Source organism: Rhagoletis zephyria, unplaced genomic scaffold, assembly GCF_001687245.7.
Source record: "Rhagoletis zephyria isolate East Lansing unplaced genomic scaffold, Rhagoletis_zephyria_1.1 Rzeph_scaffold_00401, whole genome shotgun sequence".
NCBI lineage: Eukaryota > Metazoa > Arthropoda > Insecta > Diptera > Tephritidae > Rhagoletis > Rhagoletis zephyria.
In genome coordinates, this window is record NW_016157485.1 from 190,913 (window position 1) to 215,784 (window position 24,872).

At 36.0% G+C, this 24,872-nt stretch overlaps 1 protein-coding gene across 2 annotated transcripts in view; it reads left to right on the forward strand.

Moving 5' to 3' along the window:
• The window catches only part of LOC108359503 (uncharacterized), a 175,599-nt gene that overhangs the window by 121,462 nt on the left and 29,265 nt on the right, over nucleotides 1–24,872 (forward strand). For both annotated transcript variants that reach the window (XM_017611401.1, XM_017611402.1), the window contains exon 3: nucleotides 15,076–15,098. In XM_017611401.1, coding sequence (XP_017466890.1) covers nucleotides 15,076–15,098 — 23 coding nt within the window. The remainder of the gene's footprint in view (nucleotides 1–15,075; nucleotides 15,099–24,872) is intronic.

Sequence of the window (24,872 nt, forward strand, 5' to 3'; positions counted from 1 at the left end):
ACTGCAGTTAACAGCTCAGGGAAGTACAAATAACGTCAACATGGGTTGATCAGCAAGATTTGTTTCATACTTTTTGCTTTTTTTGGTTTCGATTGCTTGTACCTAATATGTATGAGCAATCACCGCTTTGGAGTTGTAATCTCCTTTTTGTAATAGGCAAAATCTGCAGTTAAGGCTTGGTGGAAATGAATGCCGTGGACCTCCACCAAAATACATACATATGTATTTCGAAAACAATATTAAGATTTATGTGAGCTAGAGCGATTTTTAAATTTCTCCAAAAAGATCACTCTTTTGATTCCGCTTAGTAAAACTTATAAACTTTATATGCAGACCTTTTAAGCTTAAACTCTATTACATGATGTGATCTTATGGGAAAAAAAAATTTAAAACCAATTTTACGAAGAATTAAAAAAAAAATTGTTGTAGATATTTTCAAATTGATCCAACTCGCGTAAATTGCAATATTTTTCCAAAATTTTTTGACATAAGTCTTAAAATATAATAAATTTTATAATTCTGAGGGAAAAATATTACCTACCGGTTTTTTTTTTTGTATGGAGCCTGATGCACCCTAATGTACATATACACAGGCGGCTCGAAAAAATTACCACTCTGTCTCAAGAACTACGCTATCCACTGTAAAAAGCTACTCCTAACACATCTGCCTGACGTTAGCGCTGGAGGCAATTCTAGAACTGCGGAATCTGTAGCAAAGAAAAGCTCTGAAATAAATTAAATCAAACTTGGGGGATACAATCTAAAAATATTCCAACTTCTAGGCAATATCTCAAAGGAAATTTTAAGAATTGTCACAGCCATTCTAACGAGACACTTTAGAATGAAGGGCCAATTGCATAAATTATGCTTTGATCTCCACCGTTTCGTGACTCGGACATGGAGACACCTGTACACCTTCTATTCGAATATGACGTCATTTCCAGGAGACGAGAGAAAAGATTCGGCCTAATGCGGGCTCAGTACGAGCACATTCATTCTTTACCACCTAAAGCCTAGAAATTTTTTGATTTAGACCTAACAGAAGTGTTTTAAAAATCTGAGCTCACAATAGACTCTTAGGTGGTAGTCAAAATCACTTTTAAAATTAGATATGAATCCGCTGGTGTGAAGACGGCCACGAAATCGACAATTTGAAACGTCTTTCAGTCGAGTTTGCTCTAATTTAACAGCAAAAAATAGTATGTATGTATTTGTATGTTTATGTTGGCATACTTTTCAATGAACATGCATACGCACATACAAGCATTTGCACGTGTTTTCTCACCACTCGCGCGTCAAGGCTCATTAATCAATTGATTACGCATATTTACCGAACAATGACAGGTCAAATAAAATGCAAAAGCATTCACGCAACCACCACAAGCGACCGCAACAACAATTGCAAACGACCATTGCAGCAGCACAAAAAACGATAGCAACAAAAACAACAGCAGCAACAAATAAATACAGACACACACATACATACATAGCTGTAGTGCATTAAGGATAATTTCAACAACACAACCTCAACATGATTGATATTTAAGCCGCATAGTTACTGTTGTGACAACAGACGCAACACCATTCGCAACAACAATAATAAGAACAAATTTGACAACAGTGCATGCATACAATAAATAAATAAATAAAAGACACAAACAACAACCACTGCTAAGTAGTACAATAACTAACGATATTGCATTACAGCTGTCAACTGCGATGCATTGACGTTTTATGTCACCAATTAACTTTCATTTACCACAACACTTGTTTGAGTGTTTATTTTGATTTTAATTTTTTTTTTGTTGATATTTATTTTTGTAATTTATTTTCGCAAGCTTTCACTGCAACTTGCAAATATGTTGTGCATACATCATCGCAGCGCATCGCACTCATCAGTTGCGTACGCACGCACACAAATAATCGCTTATTAATTGCGTTTTTTTTGCATACGATTATTCATAATTGCATTCACACATATGGGCCTACATTTACATATTTTAAATGTCATTTACTTGTAACTAAAAATTGTGATTTTACTCATCATTTTGATTTAACAATTATTATTTGTGCATACATACATAATTTATCGATTTTTTTTTTTGTGAAAAAATACGCGCATACACATTAGTACATATATTCATGAATTTTAAATTAATGAGCACAATTTTCTCTACAGCTGCACCCCATTTTTTGATTTTATTTTCATTTATTTGCTGATTAAATACTTTTTGCCATACTAAAATTTTTCAGAATAGCTTTTAAGGTATTAAAGATTTATAAATATTAAATATTAATTAACTCGCACGCAACTTGTCTCAATTAAAAAATAATAATATTAAATTTCTGTGGTCATAAGCCATAACCGCCTAAGTCGACTTAAGCAAGAATTGAGTTATATATGCTATCGTATTATGCAACTGCTGTTCCATGCATATGTGAAATCCCCATCTCGCCAGCCAGGCTATATAAAAATTTATAGACGAAAATATTTTGGTTTCCCCATAAGGCTAACATTATAATCCAAATGTTTAAAACGTTTTTTTCTCGCATTCAGGTTTCTTGACTTAGGCGGTTATTGCTTATGACCACAAATTTTTTTTTCGCGCCAATGTATGGACGAATAGGCAAATATTTTCAAACTAACATTTCTTAAAACTCTTTCCTTTGACACTCAAATTTTATTATGTCATTTAACTTTTGTATGGGTTAAATAAGTTCAACTTTTCAAAAACTGATAAATTGAATCGAATTTGTTTTTCGTTTTTAACACGTGGCAACTCTCCTAAATGCAGTCCAGAACTAAATCCTTTTCAAACCCATTTCTACAGAAATCCATATTTTAATAATTTATTTAGCTTATTAAATAATTTGAATCTAACTTTTTCAACAGGTGGCAACCCTCTCCAAAAGTTCAAAAGAAAAAAGAAATGTTCAAATAAAAGATTTCATTCAAATAAAAGATTTCATTCAAATAAAAGATTTCATTCAAATAAAAGATTAATTTTTAATAACAGCCATTACACAACATTGGCGGACAGTGTTATCATAGGAATTGCCAAATAAAGTTGGCTAGTCGAACCAACTATTCATATCGCCAGAACTCTTTGGTCAAACATAGATGCACAAGGAACAAAATTTGATAAGACAAGACATCCTCATTGTGTGGGTTTCTTGCTAGAAATTTTCTGATTGGATTACACGCGCACTAATTCTGGGCGTACCTTGTAACGAGTATACAGACTTTGTATGGATGTTGATCTTTACTGCCATTGCCCTGTACCGAAACAGAGAGCCTAGCCTCTTGGCAGTTACTCTTTTGATTATCTTAGGAGCATATCTACTTTTGTAAGTCCAAGTGAGTCCTACAAGGGACTGAGTCCCACCTAAAGCTAACCTAGTCCACATTAAGGCTATAAGATCAATAAAATCTTCTTTAAGGCGACGCGAACATAGAGCGCTTATGGCTGATAACCGCTTAGTAAAAAAAAGTCACTGGCAAAACTCAACATTTCTCAAAATAAATGTCGAGCTTGTTAAGTGGATTTTATTCGATATAAATACAATCTAGACGATGAGCTGTTTTTGGAGCCATCAATAAATATTCGATTATTTATAAACGCGGGTTCGGTATTGGGATTGTTAGTAGTCATTGCGGATCCGTGTGGTCCCGGTCGTATATAAGAGGCTGAATTTGAGCTATTCTATTTCTGATACATACTATAATATTTTTTACCCAATAACGAAGCCTCAAAAACGTTATTTAAGAAAATAGTGAAATATTCATGCTGATTTTTGCAGAATTAATTTACCACTTGCACACCACATTAAATGCATATACATAGTTACAGATGTATGTACATATCAATACTACATTTAAGAAAACGCAACCAATCTTCAAGTTACCAAATAAAAAGCGTATTATAAAAATCAACCTGCAACATTTTCGCCAACTAAAACAAAGTCTATCATAAAGCTTAGAATGCTTGTAACGAGCTCAAGGCTGCCATAATTCAAAAGACTTGACTATTTCACTCCGCCTTGCAAATAGCTTAAAAGGCAAGCAGGCAGGCAGACAAGTAGACAAGCTCACACAATTTATTTTATTCACTTTAGGGTACTACTTAGATATATATACGTGTAGTATGAGGGAATGCAGCAACGTGAGTATATTTGTTTTGTTACGTATGTATGTATGTATGTATGTATGTACCCCTACTATACAACACTTAAAAATCGCGTGCATGCAGCGATTAAAATTAAAAGTACTAATCTGATTTTGCAATTTGATATAACTTACCATATAAAGATATAGAATGCGCGCAGATATACACAAATACAAACATACAAATTAATCTACTCATATTAGCAAAAAGAACGATTTAAGCGCCAAAGAACGGACTGCAAAGTAGTTTTATAAGAAGGCGTGAAGCAGTAATGGGTGGCTGATCAAAATTGGCCAGCATTAAAAGTAAATTAAATGTGATTAATTAAAAATACAATATTAAGGGGAGGTGCAAAATGTTAAGTAAAGGAGGCGGCATGTGAGTAAGCTGCATACAAAGAGTTTATTTTAGAGATTGTAAATTTCAAAACTACACTCAGAAAAAACATTCCTTGATGCTAGGAAAAAAGTATATTATTCTAAGGAAATATTACCTTGAATGGCTCCAATGAATGAATGGCTGCCTTAATATGAGTAAACGATTTGTCTCAGTTTAAGGAAACACATTTCCTTAGTTTTTAGGATAAATTTACTTGCTATTTCATCCCCCGTGAAAAGAGTAAGTATGTAATTTTGCTAGTGGCGCTCAAACAGTGGCAATGGCCGACAGAGCAAAGCCACCAGACCAGGAATTTTTTTTTTTTTAATTGTAATTTTTTAAATTGTATTTAAAATAAATTTATCTAATTTATTTTTTTATGGTATTTGAGTATTTAGGTTTTTCCATATATGAAATTAATTTTAAAAATTTAAATTTAAATAAATGACTTACCTTACTCTAACTACCTCCAACCGGACTCGAACCTGCAATCTCAGAACCGGAAGCAGTAGTCTTCACGCGACGCCACTGCTGACATTTGCCAAGAAAGCTTTAAACTTTGTCTTAACAGCACTGACAAAATTCAAAATTATTTAAGAAAATTATTACTTATATTGAGGAAATTTACGTGCTGAAATTAGTGACGCTCTATTTTTAGCATGAACCTGAATTAAGGAAAAAGTTCTCAAATTGAGTAAATTTTTCGTAATATTAAGGAAAATATAGTAACTCTAAAATAGGGATACTTCTTTTCTTGTTTTATGGAAATGCTTTTTTTTAGTGTAAGATAATTTCCATCATTAAGTTGGCGTAGTTCAACTACCAGTCCTGCTTTAATTTTATGAAATCTAGTATTTTCTTGAAAAAGCCAGGCTCATATATCGTAAATCACGCTTCCGTCTCAATTCGAAGAATTATAGATTTTTAGGGAGTTGTCTTAAAATAGAAAAAATTTCGTGTGTAGTTTTGTTTACAAAAGCAAATAGTGTACTCTAATTTTACTGTTTAGTACTTTTAGTTTAGAATGACATCCCTTTAATTAAAATAAACGAAGCCGGTCTATACATTCAAGGCCACCAAGGCCTTCATGCCACTTTTATTGCCGCCAGATGAGATTGTCGATCATCGCATGAATAACGTGACTAGTAAACTTTGCCAAACAACGAAACTAAAACACTTTCGATTAAATTTAGCTCCCATAAATTTTGAAGGCTCCATGCAATAGCTCGTCTTCATCTTGATCGGCACTGTATCCGCCTAAGCTACGAATATTTTGGCGTAGTACAATAAATCCCGCCAATCGATTATCTTCTGTGCCATTCGCCGCCATTAAGAAATTCTGAGCGAAGCCTAGTCGTTTTGTTGTCGAAATCGGCCTTAAAATTGACAAATATATAATGTGTGTCGATCCTTCTCAGGTGTGTTATTGCATAAATTGCGCATGTGATGAGTACCGGTGGTCTCTCATGAATTTCCCAGCTCGAAAGCCACATTGAAAAAACCGAATCGGTTCGTTAAAGACGCGCCGCAGCCTTTCAGCCAAAACGCTTTATATTCTGGGCATCTAACCCAAGTTACAGTGATTCTTCTTTCAGGAGCTGGCCCTCGTCTTGAAAACTTTCGTTAGCCACCTAATGTTCTGGCAAAATTTAGCCGGCCAGCATTTCAAATTCTTCACACTCACGTATTTTGGTCTCTCTCTCTCTTTTTGCTCTGCAGCTTCGTGCCATTCCTCATTGTACCAGTTGTTTTTTCTGCTACTATTTCTTCGGCTGCGGTAAGTATTGAAGGGAAACTATGTTGTGGTTCGAGTCAATGTTTGGCCCTCTGGGTGTACGTGCATGCAAAATCTTCCCTCTGTCACAACTTGATCGATTTTGGTTCTCTTTTTTACAGCAACTTGCTTAATGAATCTTTTTCTCAGGAAACCTAGTGCTGCAGGCTAGCACTTTTTGGGCACAGTGGAAGTGGAGCAGACTCAGTTCGTCATCGCACGTTTTGTCGTGGAGGCTAAATTTTCTGACGGTGAGACCAAATATCGCTTCCTTGCCCCTCTACCCTTATATTGCCATGGCCATGCTCAGTTTTACATCGCCATCGGAGCAGTGCACCAAGTGCATCCCAAACGCCCATAGAATAGGTCTTCGGTCACCTCGTCCTTCAGCGTGGGCGCAAATATATATATTTGGCGAAAACTCGTTCACTGGGGTGGAGGCAGTACTCGACTAAGGAATCTCTCTCTCCCACCAGCTTTAGACACCTTATGCACAGACATTGTTCTAGTCTTACCCCGTCAGCGACTTCTTGGCGGTGATGTCAAATTTAGAGGAGAATTCGACAACAAGCTTTTCAGACGTTATAGCTTTCGACGTTGAAGCGTTGATATACTTATAGTTGTTTAGAGCGCCGAAAGCCCATAAAGCACTGAATTCCTTTAAGGCTTATTGTAGGGCTCCCCCGTAAGGGTCCGTTCATTCCAGGTGCATGACCTCAAATCCTAGTCTTTGGTCCTTGTTCGCCGTGGTTGTCATCAAAAGAAGGGGTCTCAGCCGAGGCAATTTTGAGCTTTTCATTGGTAGTTTATAATGTGACGGGTCTCAAACTCAGTGTACCATACATTGCTGGAGCTTTGCCTTCCCACATTTGCTCGCATCCAAACAGATTTTCGGTTGGTGTAAAACAGGAGCTGTAAGCTGGTTGTACTGGTTGCAAACGAATAATTTATGACCCTTCAGCCGGAACCATCCTCCATCGATATTCCGTGTTCTTAGTGATGAAGTACTCAAAAATAAGAAATTTTAGACAAATCCCGAAATGTGTAGTAGTTTATAAATTAGAGCCAAAAGTTGCTCATAATTAGATAGAACACTTTAATTTTTAAATCCACCAAATTTTATCTAAGTCGCCGATTTTTTTAGCCCTATCATACAATAGTCTAGTTACTAAAAATTCACAAAATACTCTTTTTGGCATGAAAATTAAAAATTTCTAAGTATGAATATGAAATGGGGTCAATAGCTTCCGCTGCTGTGAGTATTAACACCATGTAGTTAATATGAATGCAGCCATTTCAGTTTCCTCATAAAATCCGCCACAAACATTAACATGAATTACCACAAATGCCTGCTCTGTGGCAGCCCTAACTAAGTATTACGCGCTCGATGATTGTGCACTATCTGTTTTTGTTTTTGTTTGCTTGTTTGACTGCAACCAGCCTTTAAATTGTTCAATGAAATTGGGTTGTTGGCTATCTGTCTGCCTGTCCGACTGACTGCTTACTGACAACATTTTTGCACGCTAGCTTGTATACTGCGCGCAGCAACTAAAAACTTTGAAAATTTGTGTGTAAATACTTTGCCAGATGTACATACATATGTATATATGTAGTAGGGTGGTCCTTAAATATCAACATCAGGGGGCAGCCTTTATTTTGTTTTACATACAAATTAAAGACAATCACGAAAATTTCGAAATTTAAAAAAATTTTTTGAGGTCAAAATTTTGTCTAGTTTTTCCTTATAAAAAATGATTTTTTAAGCCCTTTTAGCGACCCTTAAAAATTTGTTTAAAATTTCGAGATTTTCGTGGATGTATTTTTTTTAGATGTTGATATTTTTAAAGACCACCCTAATATTTAGTATGTTAGTTTACACATGTAAGAATTAACATTTAGTATAGTACAATCATACATATGTATATATGTAAATGTAGTATGTGCATTAGGGTGGTCCAAAAAACAGTAAAGTCGGAATTGTAATGCGCTCTCACCCCGTAGGACTGTTCTATATCGAAAAAAGTAGACCTCTATCTTTTTATTTTTTTAATTAAAAGACAATTAGAGGTCGCTCAAAGCGTCCAAAGTTTTCCATGTATTTTTATATGGGAAAAATAAATTTTTTCCTAGAAAGGGTATAGAATTCTTGAAAGACAATATTTTTCGATCAGAAAACTCTGGTTCTCTTCAGAAGACTTTCAATAATAACACCCAATTGTTTACTTAATCATTTTTTAATAATAACGCTTTTTTATTGGTCGCCCCATTGCATTTTTCGGGGTTTTAGTGGGTTTTTGGCGGACCTATAAATTATAGTTGCAATGAAAAAATGGTTAAATAAACAATTGGGTATTATTATTGGGAATCTCCTGCAGATAAAGAGAGTTTTCTAGTAGAAAAATATTGATTTTTAACTATTCTATACCATTTCTACGTAAAGTGGTTTTTCCCCCATATAAAATACATGGGGGCGCTTTGAGCGACCCTAAATATTTTTGATTTCAAAATAAAAAAATAGGGGTATATTTTTTTCGGTATAGAACAATACTAGGCGGTGAGAGCTTACAAAATCCGACATTACTTTTTCACATACATTTTTGGAGCACTCTAATGTGCATATGTACTTGGCTTACGACACAAATCGGCACTTGCAACATAATAAAAAATTTGGCCAAAAAAAGTTTCAGTTAAAAGTTTCTGAGTTGGCGCGAATTTTATTGCTCGTTCTTTTTCATATATACATATATGTATACCATTCATGTGTGTATTTTTATTTGTGTTCTTTGACTGCACTTACAATGTCGAGCATGCTGACATACGAGTATGCGTTGCACGTTCATATGGGCACTAAGTTTGTATGCACCTTGTATGTATGTATGTATGTATGCTTGTTTGCCATGTGTAACATCACGTTTGCCCCAGAAACTCATTGACTTTGCGCTTTGCACTCATTTCATTTGAAAGCGTTTAATGCTTCCCGAAAGCACATTTAGAATCATCAACAAAAAAAAAAAAAAAAACGATGCACTGCAATCATTCCATCAGTTCGCTCATTTTGGTTTAGTTAAAATGAATTTCACTTAAATTGAAGCGCAAATTATATATTTGCCAAAGCAAATGAAAGTGTAGCAGCAAATTGCATTCAGTTCAAAGTTCAAGTACTTAACAAAATAAATGTGGTGGAAAACGAAAAAAAAATGCTAGCAAAGAGGAGAACGAAGCGAAATGCAATTAAAATTTTCACTTAACTCTGTTTTTTTCACGTACTAAGCAACACAATGTTGGTGGTGGCGCGCAAATAGTTTTGTAGTTGTTAAAGTTAGAGAAGCCGATCAGAGTTTAAAATTTGTTCATAAAATCGGCGTCTAGGTATTAATTCTTAAATTCTGCAAAACCAAGAAATTTCAAAATATAGGAAAAAATCAATATGTTCCCGAAACTGAATAGGAGCCAAGTATAGTAGAATTGCGTCCTTAGTTTTCGCCCCCCACGCCAGATTTTTTTTAAAAACTTTGCGTTTTCAAATATATGGTTAATTCAAAAAATTATTTTAAAAATTCAGTGCAATGTTGAATAAAAATATGGGTACCAAAATGAAAGAGAAAATCTTTTGGGATTATACCTATGATATCGACATCACCGATCTCAAGTTTAGCCTCTTCAAGATTGGCAAAGCGAACTTGTCTTGTTATAGCCTACCTTGGCGGCGGCTCCAGATTAAGTAGAAAATCTGCTCCCAGCAGACTAACCCGCATTCACACTCGCAGAGAATATGCTGTATTGTCTCCTCCTTTCCATGTTTTCCATGTATTTTATATGGGGAAAAAACAACTTTTCGAAGCAATGGTATAGAATTCTTAAAAAAAAAATAATTTTTGATCTGTTTCTTTGCAGGACATTTCCAATAATAATAAGCAATTGTTTATTTAACCATTTTTTCGTAGTAACTATAACCCAAAAAACCCCGAAAAATGCAATGAGGAGACCAATAAAAAATTGTTAGCATTAAATAATGGTTTAATAAACAATTGGGTATTGTTATTGGAAGTCTCCTGAAGAGAACCTGAGTTTCCCGATCGAAAAATATGGATTTTTGAGAATTCTATATCATTTCTACGAAAAGTTGTTTTTTTTTCATATAAAATACATGGGAAACTTGAGCGCTTTGAGCGACCTCTAAATATCTTTTAAATTTCAAAATAAAAAAAATTTGGGTACACTTTTTTCGCAACAAAACAATTCTAGGGGGTGAGAGCATTAAAATTCCGACTTTACTCTTTATGGACCACCCTTGTTTTCATGCAAATTTTTTGACAAGCGATTTTTTAATCACCATTTACACGAGCGATTTTTCTTGAGCAATGTTGAATCTCCCTGAAAATCGTCGCATGTAAATAAAAATAAATAAATTAATAACATATACATACACATGTACAGTCGTATTTAATGAACTACCCTCGTTATGCAGTAATATATGTATGTATATGTGGATATTGAAACTCCTCGCCTAATCCAGGCGGCTAGTTTTTTCCAACTTTTTTGCTACATACTTCCCACATCCGCAATACGGAACCTGTCACTGCTGCTACTCGTATTGCTGCAGCCCAAACTCCTTTCCTAGTATCATTTCACGAGTCAGTCACTTATTTCTTGGCCATTTCACAGATATTTTTTTTTTTTTTCTGCACTGTTTCTTTACCTTCAAAAGCAATCGCCTTAAATCGCCTAACATTAAGTTGTAAACAAAGTATTTTTGCGATTATTGGTGGCAAATGCAATTTTGTTGTTACGCAAATGGAAACGTCATAAACATTTCACTGCTGTACATTTTAAATTGCTTGTTTGCGGTTTGCCTGTTTTTTGTTTGTTTTTATTTTTCATTGACGTTCTCCTTCTGTTTGAAGTTTTGCATTTTTCAACTCTTCTTTTTTTATGCTGCAATTTCACAACCAATCTAAGTTAGTAATTTGATGTCGTTTAAAGTTGATAATGCTTATCCTATTTGATGACTTTGTGACTACGATTTGCTATTTTCAGTTGACGAATTTATTGGTTTATTTTATTTTACGTAAGAGTTTGCATTCTTTTTGTTTTAATGGTTTTGTTATGATATAATAAACAAATCGCACAACTAAAAGCTTTTCTATTTATTGAAGAAAAACTTTAAAGTTATGTGGTATGCAATGTTTTTTTTTTTTAGTTATTTAGTTACGAAGCTAAATAGAGGTGTCTGATATTAGCGCGTCAGTTAAGTGAAGACAAACATGAAAGGGGTTTTTTAGTTATTGTGAAGTGACCAAGTTTTACTGAGTTTTAGTCAATTCCGCTGCTGAATTTTCTGGTTTAACTAGATAAAGTACTTTTCTCAGCAAATTCCGTAGCAGTGTTTTGTGAATGGGTAGGGACACGAATTTCGATACGATACGATACCACATCGATACTTTTGGCATTCGATACCGATATTTTCTACTCGATAGTTTTAAAACGATATTTTTTGGATTCGAGTACCAGAACCCTAGTATCGTGTCGAATGTCATAAACTCACATTACAAGGATAATGCTATTAACAATTCGTCCCGATATAAATTGGGCTTTAAAGGGCAGAAATGTGTAATGTAGTTAGTATTGCATGTACTGGAATTTGACCCCGCGACCTCGTTGTTTTAAGTCAACACATCAATCTCTACGTGCTGTTACACAATATGTTAGTGTTTGACCGAGATTCTCCTCCGGTTTGTCGCGCGCGCCTTAATGTTGTGGCACAAAAGGGGTCCCTTAGTTTTATGTCGACCCTGAACGGCGATTTGGTTTTAATGGGAAGCTGTTTTTCATTTTCAAGCTGTGCGCACTGCTAACCATTACACCACAGCGGCCTATATACGAGACCTATATGTAGATAAATTTTTTGGATTTTGGTATCGATATTTGGAATATCGAGTCTTTTTATTCCGATGTTAATGGGTACCCGATATTTCTAAAGCGATACTTTAAATGAGTACCACATCGATACATTCTGTTCGATATCGTATCCCTATGAATGGGTTATCTTTGGAGCAGTTCAAGTACCTTGACATCATTCTATACAGGAAACATGACTCGAAGCGAAACGTTGAAAACCGCTCCAGGAAGACCATTACGGTCCCTTATGCCGACAAGATGGCTGTAGGAATGGTACATTCGATGTACGCAGTTGTGGCACGACCTAGCCTCATATAACCCATCCTCGATACGGTGAGGTCGGGTGGCACATGCTAACCAAAACTGCAAAATGAAGTCTCTCCTGCGACTCGTACCAGCGCTCTAGAATTAATTTTAAACTCTCCATTGGTATTTATATGTATATACATATATATAAAACTAGTTGGAGATACTGTAGATTCAAACGTAAGGAAATCCTGGAAAATCTCCGAAGTAATTTACAGAAATTATATCATTCCTCTACGCTGTCTAAACTGTAAATTTTCTATAAAAATCCGAGGGAGGACCGAATGGGAAGTTGCCACAGACCTATACTCAGGGCCGACAGCTATCCACACAGTTTGTTCTAAGCTAAAGGACAACTATCCGAATGTAGTTACTCTAGTGAACCCTCACAAATCCTTAGTCTGGCCGCTGTAGCTTTTTTCAGGTAGAGCTAAACGCAATAAGGAAGGCCGCCCTGTGGCTCATTACCTATGCTACTTCAGGGAGACTTATCACGATCTGTTCTGACAGCCAGGCTAACATTAAATCTTTAGACTGCAACACAAAAGGCTTCTCAACCAGCTGGCGTTGCGATCCTTAACAGTTGTATGGGACGCAGGAAAGTACCTGGTTACTGCATGGCCAACGAGCTGGCAAGAAAATAGAGAGAAATATCTATGTTAAATTCTGCCCAGAGCGTGGACATACCCCTAACTTCCTTTAAAGACAAAGTGAAAATCTGCGTCATCGCGGAAATAAACACCAGGCAAACCGTGAAACCCATTTGCCAGACTACAGCGCACATTTAGCCAAAAGTCTATCAATTTGAATTTATGAAGCATTATAAATCGGAGACCTTAGCCAAACTAAACTCTACAAGATCATTGAAAAAGTATTTCTGGCATCATCGTCGTCTCAGTTTAGCTAAGTCTGGGCAATGGCAAAAGAAGTGTGCGACGTTCTCGATTTCCTCGTCGTCCCTACAGCTGCAGCGATAGTCGTTCGCTGTACATCCGATTCCACTGGCATGTATCCCCATTAAGCAGCGGACACCGATGACTCCCACAACCAAACCTATTCGTATTCTTCCTGGACCAGATGTGCCAAGCCGTTCTTTAACTTGATTCTTCCGCCCATCTTTTATTTTCCAGTTCGATGTATGTAGCATCCACTAAGACACAATTTACAAGATATTAGCCATACCCCTCGATTCCTCTGCTTTGCATTTATCCCTCATGTCTCTCTGTGTAATAATGCAAACTTTTTATACTTTACCGCCTATCTGGGAAAATATCTATCGCCTGCAAATAAAAATGTTTATCAATCTACTACAGCGCAACTTTCTTCATGGCTGGAAGCTCCACCTGAAACACGCTGCAGTGATCAGGCAAATGTTAACTTAATTTTAGTGACAATTCCCGTGAGTGTACATCATTTCCCATTATATGATTTAGCCTGGAGCCGTCGATGAATAATAAAGTGCTGCTTGTGTAAGCGGTCAGGATTAGTACTTCATCTCATTGGTTCCTCGATGGAATCCCTACATTAAACCGATTATTAAATTTCAGCAGTATAGGCGTTTTAATGACTTTCAACAGATGCCTAAAATGTGTTTGAATTCATCCGCAAAGGCCTTCTGAATTAATTCGCTTAGAATATGGGGATATTCTAGTTCCACGTAAGCTATGAGTTCACATCCTCTGCCCTTTAATCGCGCTAGCAAACTATTCAAGCTTTCATTCCATAGTGTAAAGAAAACGAAAACACTCACCAATGTTTTTATAGTATAGAATGCATTTAATGTATATATTTAATTGAAGTCAAGTAAATGTATTTAGTAAGAGTTCGTATTTAAATAATGCGTGCGCGTCGCCATAGCTCAACTGACCGACTGCCTCCATTCTTCGTTTCTTCTTTCGTCTCCGTCGTACGGTCGAGGTTTCCATGTCGTAACAATAGGAGCGGGGAAAAAATCACGCAATGCGGCGCTCCTCTTATGGCTTATCGGGTAACAGCTGCTCGTCTCACCTCCACACTTATAATATTTAATTCTTTTTCCTGGTGCAGCTCGTGAAATCCCAAGAAAGATGCCGAATCTGCTAATTGGAATAGAAATTTAACAAACGGCGTCTGGTAGAAAAAATCCCTGTGCATAAATCCTTGAAGTCTATATATATAAAATAAAGTAGATTTAAAGTGCTTTATGGAATGGTATTTTCATACAAATTTTCAATTTCTGAAGCGTTTAAAGTTTTTTTTTTTCATTTTGTGAATTTGGCTATAAAGCTTTATCATATTTTATAAAGTCGCCTTACGATCTTTGTTTGCCAAATTATCTTCGAAATTTGATATACAATTTTTCTAACTTCTTTAAACTTTTAATTATCTGAAGAATAAAAACCCCCATAGTTGTCTACCAAGTTTGTCGCTTAAGTCTTTCGTTTACAAGTGATAATATTAAAAGAATAACCATAAGCCGCAGCAAACCTTAAATTATCACCCAATACATACATATATTTCTCATTATTGCCTGTAATAATTTATTAATTGCATTCTTTTTTCTTTTTACTGCAGAATAAAATCAGCGAACGGTAATGGTAAGTTTAAACACACTTATAAATTTATTGTAGTTTGGTTATTTTTTTCATACATATGTATATACATACATACTTACATACTCGTACATGGATTATGAAATATGTAAGCGCGCTTTTTTCATGAATCATGACAATTGGCGGAAATATGTATGTACATATGTATCTAAAAGCGCTTGTCACAGCTTGATTATCATAAAAATTTGCAAGCTGACCGGCTTGATAGCTTTGATAGTTTGCCACACAACGCTTGTAAAATGCCAGGTAATATTTGTCGCATAAACGATAAATAATGAGTGAGCAGGAGTAACAAAACATTTGTGTGTGGAAATTTGTGCAAAAGTAACTTTGCTTGCCCGTTAAAATTCCAACATTGCTGGTGTGACAAATGTGCGATAAAAAAAATTAAATTCCTCAACAACAACTTATAATTCTTTTACGGGGTTTCTGATTAATTTGAACACACTTGTACAGTGACTATCGAGCTGTGTGTGAAAATATAGTGATCGAATATTTGTAATTATATAAAAGCGCACTTTACAATGCTTCTTCAGAGGTTAAAAGAGGACTCAATATACAACGTAAATTAGTTTTCAGAAAATTTATTCATTTCATGAGCGATCGATCTTAATTTGAAATCATTCCTAGAAAGGCTCGTATGTATATTTATTGATACACCTTTATGTTTTAAAATTCCCTACGTAGTTATTCTCCGACTTAATTTCGGTTTACATACCAAGTCATATCTCCCCGAGGGTACGATTTAAGAGACTTATCTGAATCTTATTATTTTGAGAGTGGCATCAGAGATGTCTTGGATTTTCTCTGCATTGTAGCTAGTTAGATTATCTCAAATTCTGTAATTACTTTTCCACAGCATAGACAGAGCTTAATATAAAAGAATATTTTACTCAGCAGTTCGTTATAGTACAGGATCAATTACATACCTATTTACATTGCAATAAGTCTGAAGGACTTGATAAACGTCACTTTTTCAAAACTTTTATAATCCTAATTGAGTTTCTAGCAAGTTTTTGCACTTTTAGGAATTTTAGTTAATCTCTGATGTTTATAATTAACGGCTACAAAGATAAGAGTGTGATAGAAGCTCATCAATACTTTTTATTCGCATACTCTAAGCGTCAATGTAATCGCTGCAGATTTGTTACTGTACATTTTTTTCAAAAATAATGTATTTTGAAGTCGGGGACGAAACCAAAAAACTTATGCGATTTTCAATGGTGAGGTGTCAAACGAAGGGACTGAGGCTGCAGATGTTCAATAAGGTTTTACTTTTTCGAAAAGAGTTGCCACCTGTTAAGAAATTAAACTCAAATTATTTAAAAAATTAAAGGGATTATTACAACAGATATTACCTTAAAAGGCTTTATATTTTAACTAAGTATAGGAGAGTTGCCACATTTTTTGAAGATATTCAATTTTAATTTAAGGAGTTAGGTACGTCAATAAGGTATCACCATATGGGTGTCAGAAAAAATAGTTTTAAGAAGGTAGTAGTTTGAAGATATTTTAAAGAGGGTTGCCGCCTATTTGAGAAGTCGAATGAAATTATTTTATACCCAAGTTATATGCAATATTAAAAATGGGTGTCATATGAAAGAATGTTAAGAAATATGCAATTTGATGAATACATATGCACTCGAAGGAGATTTATTTTTTACTTCCCATTTATATTCCTCCTTGCCTGAGAAGAATTTTTATTTCGCATCGGCAAACGGGTTTTCACTGAGAGCAACCAATAAAGATTGTTAAAAAGGTTTCGGTTGATCGCCGACTGCGGCCATATTTCACCTTCGATAAGTGTTATTTTGCAAGCATTTCAATTTGTTAATAGTTAGTGTTAGAGCCTGATCTGGACGGTTTACCAAATGCTTAGATTGGTTTGATACTCAATTTTCGGATGTATGTATGCATTCCTAATTCAAATGAAAGTTTTTCGTTTCAATTTTCATTACCTCGGGATCTGTTCCGTTTCTAATGTTAAATATTTTGTGTTGAATAAGGTGATCGTTTATCGCTCCTAACGTTTTGTTTTTCAACATTTTTAGAAGAATTTCAGCCTTTGGGGAAAAACAAGGGAAATGCGACTACGCTTTCATTCAAAGAGTTTGAAGATAATATTTATTGAAAATTTCCTGGAAGACACAATAGGTGTCTATGATCTTCAATGATCTTCAATGGATCTTACTTATAGTAAGTAGTTGATTTAGATATAATGTACTGTTTAGTTTGATTGAAAATCTAACAATAAATTTTTCTTTGAAAAATAATTATTGCTAGCGGCTAAGTAAATATTTCCTTACGACAAAGAAGTCATGCCCTTTAAGCGACTTCAAGCCGATTTTTATCGCGTTACTTCTAGTTTTTTTTTTATTCTGTAACACACATTTCCTCTTATTATATAACGTTATTTTCTACACACCCAACATATTACATATTACACTTCTGGATCACTGTACGAACAAAATAATTCAAAGGCAACTAACTACAGTAGCAACAGCATTGCAAAATCAGCCGGGTGGTATGCTTATTCGCCGACATTAACGGTATCTGAATATTAACTTAGTTTGCCGCCAGCTCTTGTCTACGCTTTTCTATCATTCAGTTTATCTGCCAGCCATTTTAAAAGTCAGTTAAGTTAAAGTTGAGATTAAATTTTGAGTGTCAATAATGTCGCTTCAAAATAAAATACGAAATAAAATTGCCAAACTTGCATGAATGCAGCAATCACACTGCGCTGCGGTGCCTTGCCAAGCACTTAAACTCTACATAACTTAAGGCGAACGTGCAACACGACAACAAATTGCTGCCACGTACTTACTCGTACCTACATATGTACATTCATACATACATACATATAGATAGCCGTAGTTAGTTGAGGGTGTGTAAGCGCGCTCACTTTACAATTAATTGATGCACTGCGACGATAAACTTCTTTCCGACGGGAATTTGGCAATTTCAATTTCAAATTCAATTTGCATTTTAAAACGTAATGCCGTTAATATGCCGGTGAAACGCAAAGCTGCATGTGTAGGCGGCGGCTGTTTGCATGCAATCAAGTGGTGTGGGGTAAACAATCGAAGCGAAGAGAAATAAAGTAATGCCCAAGTGAAAAAATGCTGGAAAATCTAACAAATTGTGTGCAAGCAACCAACCGCAAAACAACGAAAGTTTTTTTTTTTTTTTTTTTGAAAACATCGTAAAACTTTGGCGCGCACGTACAAACATATTCGTACATACGTAACTGGCAAATAAAGATCTTGTTTAGTTGTTGTAGCATTCGTTAGCTGTCTGTGTCAGCTGCTCAGCATCAGTGTGGCACGCACAAGCATACACACGTAAATACTAAATACAGCCATATATTTCTATAATCGTACGTACACCTTTCGGAAAAGTGCACATTTAAGTATACTAATTTTACACTCGTTGGCATCTTGTAATGCTGCATGGCAAACCAGAAAACAAAACAAAATCAACCATCAACTAAAACTGCAATATGTCTAACAACTAGAAAAACTCGCTAATTTAATGCCACCACCACGCAACTGAATGCTGCTGTTGCATGACGATCTGTCCGCTTGTTGCATGCAACCATGCGCAGCGAAACATTCTCTCTACTCATAACTTAAATGAGCCAGAAACGCAGCAATAAGATAATAATAGCAGCAGCAGCAGCACAACAACAACAACAACAGCAACAGCAACATGTACGCATACAATTACATACAACAAACTGCAACACATCATTGCCGTAATTCGCTTCAAATGTGGCATTAACAACGCAGAGGCCGGAGTGGAAATAGCAGGCAACTTTTAATGGGCATCAACAATTGTGACGCGTTTAGATGGATGATGGCGCAAACGTCTTAGTTGTGATTATATGTACACTCCAAGTCATTTGAATAGCGCACCCTTTTATTTCTTAGCAATTACAGTTCTCTTTTTATTTATTTAGTGCTCATTATTTTTTTAATAAAAATATAGCATATTCTGTGTGTAAATCCGATTTTGAAATTTTATACAAATTTAAAAAAAAAAAATCCCCACAAAGGGGTGCGCTATCCTAATAACCTGCAGTGAATAAATTAATACTTTGTATTTTAATAAAATTTCGGCATTGAATTTTAGAAAAACAATAAAGTACAATTATCAATATAATTAACTTATACACTGCTGGTCATACGGTTAGCGCACCCCTTTGTTGAAATTTTTTTTTAATTTGTATCAAATTTTAAAATCGCATTCACACGTAGAATATGTATATAAATATAAATATTTTTATAAAAAATGTATGATTATTAAATAAACAAAAGGAAAACTGTAAATTATAAGGGTGCGCTATTCAAGTGGCGAGCAGTGTATGCACGCATGTATATATGAAATATATAAATATAATCAAGAAAAGTATCGCGCATTTGCTAAAAGAACGACATAACTCCAAAAAAAACAAAAATGCGATAAAAACAGCTTTAAAAGTTTTTCTTGAACAAAAATAAATACATAGCTACGTACATATGTATGTTCGTGAAATTTTATGCAGAGGATAAAGCTATTATAAATATAAAACTTTAATTTTGTACCTTATTTCGGTCAATTATTAATTGCTTTCTGCTTAAAGTTGCTAGGCAAAATCAAAAAAAATGCAAGAAGGACAAGTTCTCTTCCTATGAGAAACAATCAACAGATCTCTTATACAACACAATGAAAAAATATATATTTTTGAATTATGCTGTTCTTCCAGCAATCTACCGATTTTTATGCGCATTTGCAGCTTGCAATGATAAAGCGGCAATTTCGTCTGAAACACTGGTAATTTGCTGCTGCTTAAGTGAGCAGCTCTGCATTTAATTAAGCGGAAGTACGCCAAATCATAGGATAAATATGTACATATGCACGAGTACATAAATAAATATGTACATACATATGTACATATACATTCAATTAGAAATTCACTTGAAAATACTTTATGGTGATCAAGGTCATCGAAAGCCGGACCGGACCCCAAGGAAAATATCATCGGCGGGCGCTTTGACTTGAATTCATTTTTCAGTAAATCTCCGAAATATTTTTGAGTGTTTATTTATTAATATAAATTATAATTGTTATACAAGATATTACAGTTAAACAAAAGTAAGACAGTTTCTTCACATTTGAGAAAGGTCTATTTTGCACGAGTAATAAATTTTTTAACCGGTAGCTAAAGTTCCTGTTTTGGCTTTCGTCAATTTCTCGCTTACAAATGCAAATGTTCGGTGTCGTTCAGAATAGGTCTGTAAAAGCAAGACTTAGACTTAACTTGACTTGAAAATGGTATATCTGGCAAATGAGCAGCGCGTTATTTAGTTTTTCGTAGAACGTAAGAAATTCGTAATACGAGCTGAAATACCGAATAAGCGTTCGCCTTCGGCAACAGCCTCTGGAGTAGTGCTGCAGATTCGAAGTAATATGCTGCTTTTGACGCACTGCTGCACTAACCGTCACTTTGTGTCTTCTGATTGTGCGGAAACCTTAAAGTCCACCTGCAGACTAAAAAGAAACGGTTGTTGGTAGAACACCGAGTGCCGCGAGATGGAAGTTGCTGGCGGCAGAGATTTGAGCACTTCTGGCCGCGATGTGTTGAGAGACGAACACTTGAGCTCTATGACACCCAACAATCTGCTTTGACTTATTCGTAAATCGTGCAGATTTTATATAGATTAAAAGGGGCATGGTTTCGTCAAAAAATATCAGATATCAGAGAATAATGCGCCCATCTTCAATTCGTGTTACTAGTTTAAGAATTAAAACGGAGGCAAATGTTGCATCTCTTGATTTTGTTCGCGAACCCCCTGAGCCCCTCTCCTGCCTGTTTATTGGTAACTTAAGCTATGACTTTTCATTTATAAGAACTCATAAGCTTCCTACTGTCTTCGTGTTTGTCTAAAAATACGTTGGTCTTTTGAATAGCAGCAAACAAAAATTTGCCATTTTCTCTTTCTATGGCAAGGTTTCGTTGCTTTCGTTGTCCGGCCATGTCATTCTATCTTCTTCTGCAACCATCGCTCACCCCAGCAGGGTGGCGTATCTTGCGTAGAAGTTTTATCTCGAAAGCCATCAAGCTTTTACTGAGCTTTTAGTCTGCGCAATACTACACAATATATCTATATAGAAGGCTGGCTTAAAATCCCTACAAGCGATAATGGCGGAACTCATCACCACCCTTAAGTCCTGCCATATTTGTTGAACACCGTCCCGCCCTTTTGTCACTAAGACAAAAGTCTTTGTTTACTACTTTTTCTTATTCTCTTTCACCGCTAGACCCACCTTTTTCTTCTTCCCTAAGCTGGAGAATGCTAGGCTAGAGCTTCTGACTTTTAGACCAACGATGTCAATATTAGCATCATGCTTTCTAGCATCAGGATTAAGACGTGGTTTGCCTAAAGCCTTGCTTCGTCTTCAGAAAGCCTTTTTAGTTTTTCGCAGATTCCAGTTATGCTTGAAGCTATTAACACGGCTTTGAAATTAACGGAAAAGCGGTACATATGTGTTGATTTGTGTATCGAGAAACTTTTCAAGGACCTGCGGCTTTTTATTAAATATCTGGTCATTGGTAGATTTTTCAAGTCTAAAGCTACACTGATAAGACCCTATAAGTTGGATTATGAAGAGCTTCATTTTTTCACCGAGTATCGCTTATGAAACCTTGTAAGCAATGTTACATGACTTTATAATGAAAACGACATTAGAAAGAAGCCTGGCTATGTTAAGCATAATTTTCCCGACTGTCTGCTGTAGCAAATGAACCAGACTCTGCGATAAGTAAGATTCCCTCTAGGATGCGAGCGTTAATAAGCTTCGCGATTTCCTTTCTGCCCATTTGGTTTTGAGAGTTATTTGAAAGCGTACATGCAGTCCTTACTAAATATTTGACCACATAACTATTATTTAATTAAATTTATTAAAAAAGTCTGCAACAACTACGTATATTTGCATTAAAAAATTAAAGTAATAATTGAAGAAAACAAAAAAAAGGTATCATAAAAATTTTGCTGGACGTGGGATTCAAACCCCCGACCTCGTGACTCGCTTAAACCACAATACTGGTGTCTGTCAGGATTAAGTTTTTGTTGGAACAACGTTGCCGTCTGTTTATGCTATTAGGGATCTCTGAGCTACTACAAGCTTCCGCTTGTTTTGACAACTGGCATGTGGTCTGCGAAGAGATTATTTAGCCCTTTAATTTTAGCCATGCCGTTTGTACCCGGTCTCAGGTTTCCACTAGAGCTGGGACTATCCGCGTATCTGTGTTCGGATATCCGGACATCCGTTCGTATATTGGTGTATATGGATAAAATACGGATATCCGGTTAATAACAGATATTTCAATATTTATTCGGATATTCAAAAAATCCGGAATGAGTCAATATACCTGGATTCGAGGTCTTCGTGGCAGGTCTAAGTAAAGCGCGATCACCACTTGACCATAACTCTTTTGCAGTAGCGTCGACCGAATTTCGTCGAAGGGCTGCTCTGCGGTTTTTTAGGAAGTTTATCGTGAGGCTATGCGAAAATCTATAACCATAACTTGTATTCTACTTATATTATCCTACCCCATCCGAGTTTAAGATAGCGTTCCGTTTAAAGCACACACCACATATGTACATACCTAGGCTTCGCAAACGAACACAATCGAAGACAAGAAATCTCCAACTTACAAGCGCCGATACAGACTTCGAATACGAATGCGTCGATTCACTTGCCAGCAAAGATTTTCCCATACCCTGCAAGCCGAAAAACAACGAAGCAAAGCACTGTCGCCCGCATCAGCAACAACAACAACAACCACACTCAGTTACAACAATTGTTGCTGACATTGTCGCAGTGAAATTGTTTTCGCTTTTGCATAAATGTATAACACAATGAAATGCCTGCGGACTGTATGTGTGTGTGTGTGTGTTGTTATTGCTATTGTTGCTGTTTGTCTCTGCTACTGACTGCTAAGGCAACAATTTAATTAAATGGCCCATGGTGGATTGTTGGTTGTAAATGCATTCGTACATACATACATACATGTGTATGTATGTATGCACTTGTAAATGCATTCTTCATGCACTTGGCTCGAGCGTTCACTTTCGTCTACATAGTTAGGCTTGGCATCGCCTCATATGCATATGAAAGCGTTTGCGCGCATAGAGACTTGACGGGAAATCAGCACGATTCAGTTGCATTGTACTTCGCCAACTGCCACATGCACTTATTTCCCCTTGCCAAATCAACGTTCATTCAGCGATTTTCAGCTGCCTCCTTGAATTATGCTGCTTAATTTTTTTTTGGTTTTTTTTTTATTTTTGTCTTGCTGTACGGATGCCAGTCTGCCTCTGCTGTCCCAACTTTTGTTCGCGCCCATTTTTTGAAATGGATGAGACAAAAATGCAGCATTTTATTACCACATTTTTTTTTTTGTCTTTAGCTTCACTTTTCTTCTGCTGCTGCCTCTTCTTCTACTCAAATAGCTTTTTCCATGCATTTTCATGGAGATTTGGTACTTTAACGCCCTTCGAGAATTCTTAATTTTAAACACACATGCGCGCATTATGTATGTACATACATACAAGTAGTTTTACTCCCTGCTTCTAGCTGAATATCTTGGGGTAGCTGCTTCTAGGTTGGGGACACATGTACCTACTTAGAGTAATGACAATTTCATTTTTATTTAGCACTCATTTCGTACATCTCCATTTTTGCATAGATTCTCAGTTGACAGTTGTTGCATGCCACATTTACGAGCAGGTACATGCAACAAACGAACGTACATACATACATGCATACATACATATGTATACGAGCATGTGTCACATTAAATTTTCGCCATTAAAATCAGTCTTTCACATTCTGTCGTGGCAGTTCATGTTCACGCTTAATTGAAATTTGCTAAAATAAATTTCACTCAATAAAGCGACGCAAAAGGATATTACGACTATTGCCCTCGGATATTTAAACGTCTTATTTTGATTTTGCAACATGATGACAAATTGCCGCATATATGTACATACATACATATCGCCGTTTAAAGTACAAAACCGCGTATTAACAAAATGCAAAGCCGCGGATGTGAGGTTGCATATATCATTTTCTAGAGAGTAAAAACACTCATATTTCAAATTAGTTTTCTGTTTTATAAAGCATTCGCATTTCCGGCTAGTATATTTTGCAGTACGCAGTTTGAGCCTATTGGAAAAAGGGGATTACAACTCGAAGGCGTAATTGCCCACTTTAAGTGCTGATCACCGATTGAAACTTACCTGAGCTCTTAACTGCAGTTAAGCTTTTGGTGGAAATATGCTATTACTAAATTTAATAAATGGGATAATGAGACACTAAGCCACTATGCTTGCCCTTATCGGTTTAGACCGGTTCAGACCCAGTACAAAGGATTTGATGAGCCGATCAGCCGATGGAAAGCCAGACCTCTGCAAAGTCTGAAAGCCGAAAAGGCAAAGAATCCGCCGACGAAGTAATTGGATTTTAACTAAATCGCAGAAACAATTGGTACGACGTGAAATGTCAAGCCACTGCAGTGAAAAAGACAAAGCCACGCCACGATTGAGTGCAAAGCGAGCTGTGCGAGAGCTTTATCGAGGGCTGCAAAGCGAAGAAATAAGAATATGCGAGTCATGGAGCATCTCTCCGCTTGCCGGACATTCCTTTGGCACATCCGCATTTATTCTGTTCAAGTATGAATTCAACCGACCGCAGTAGCCAGAGCGAAATTGGGCT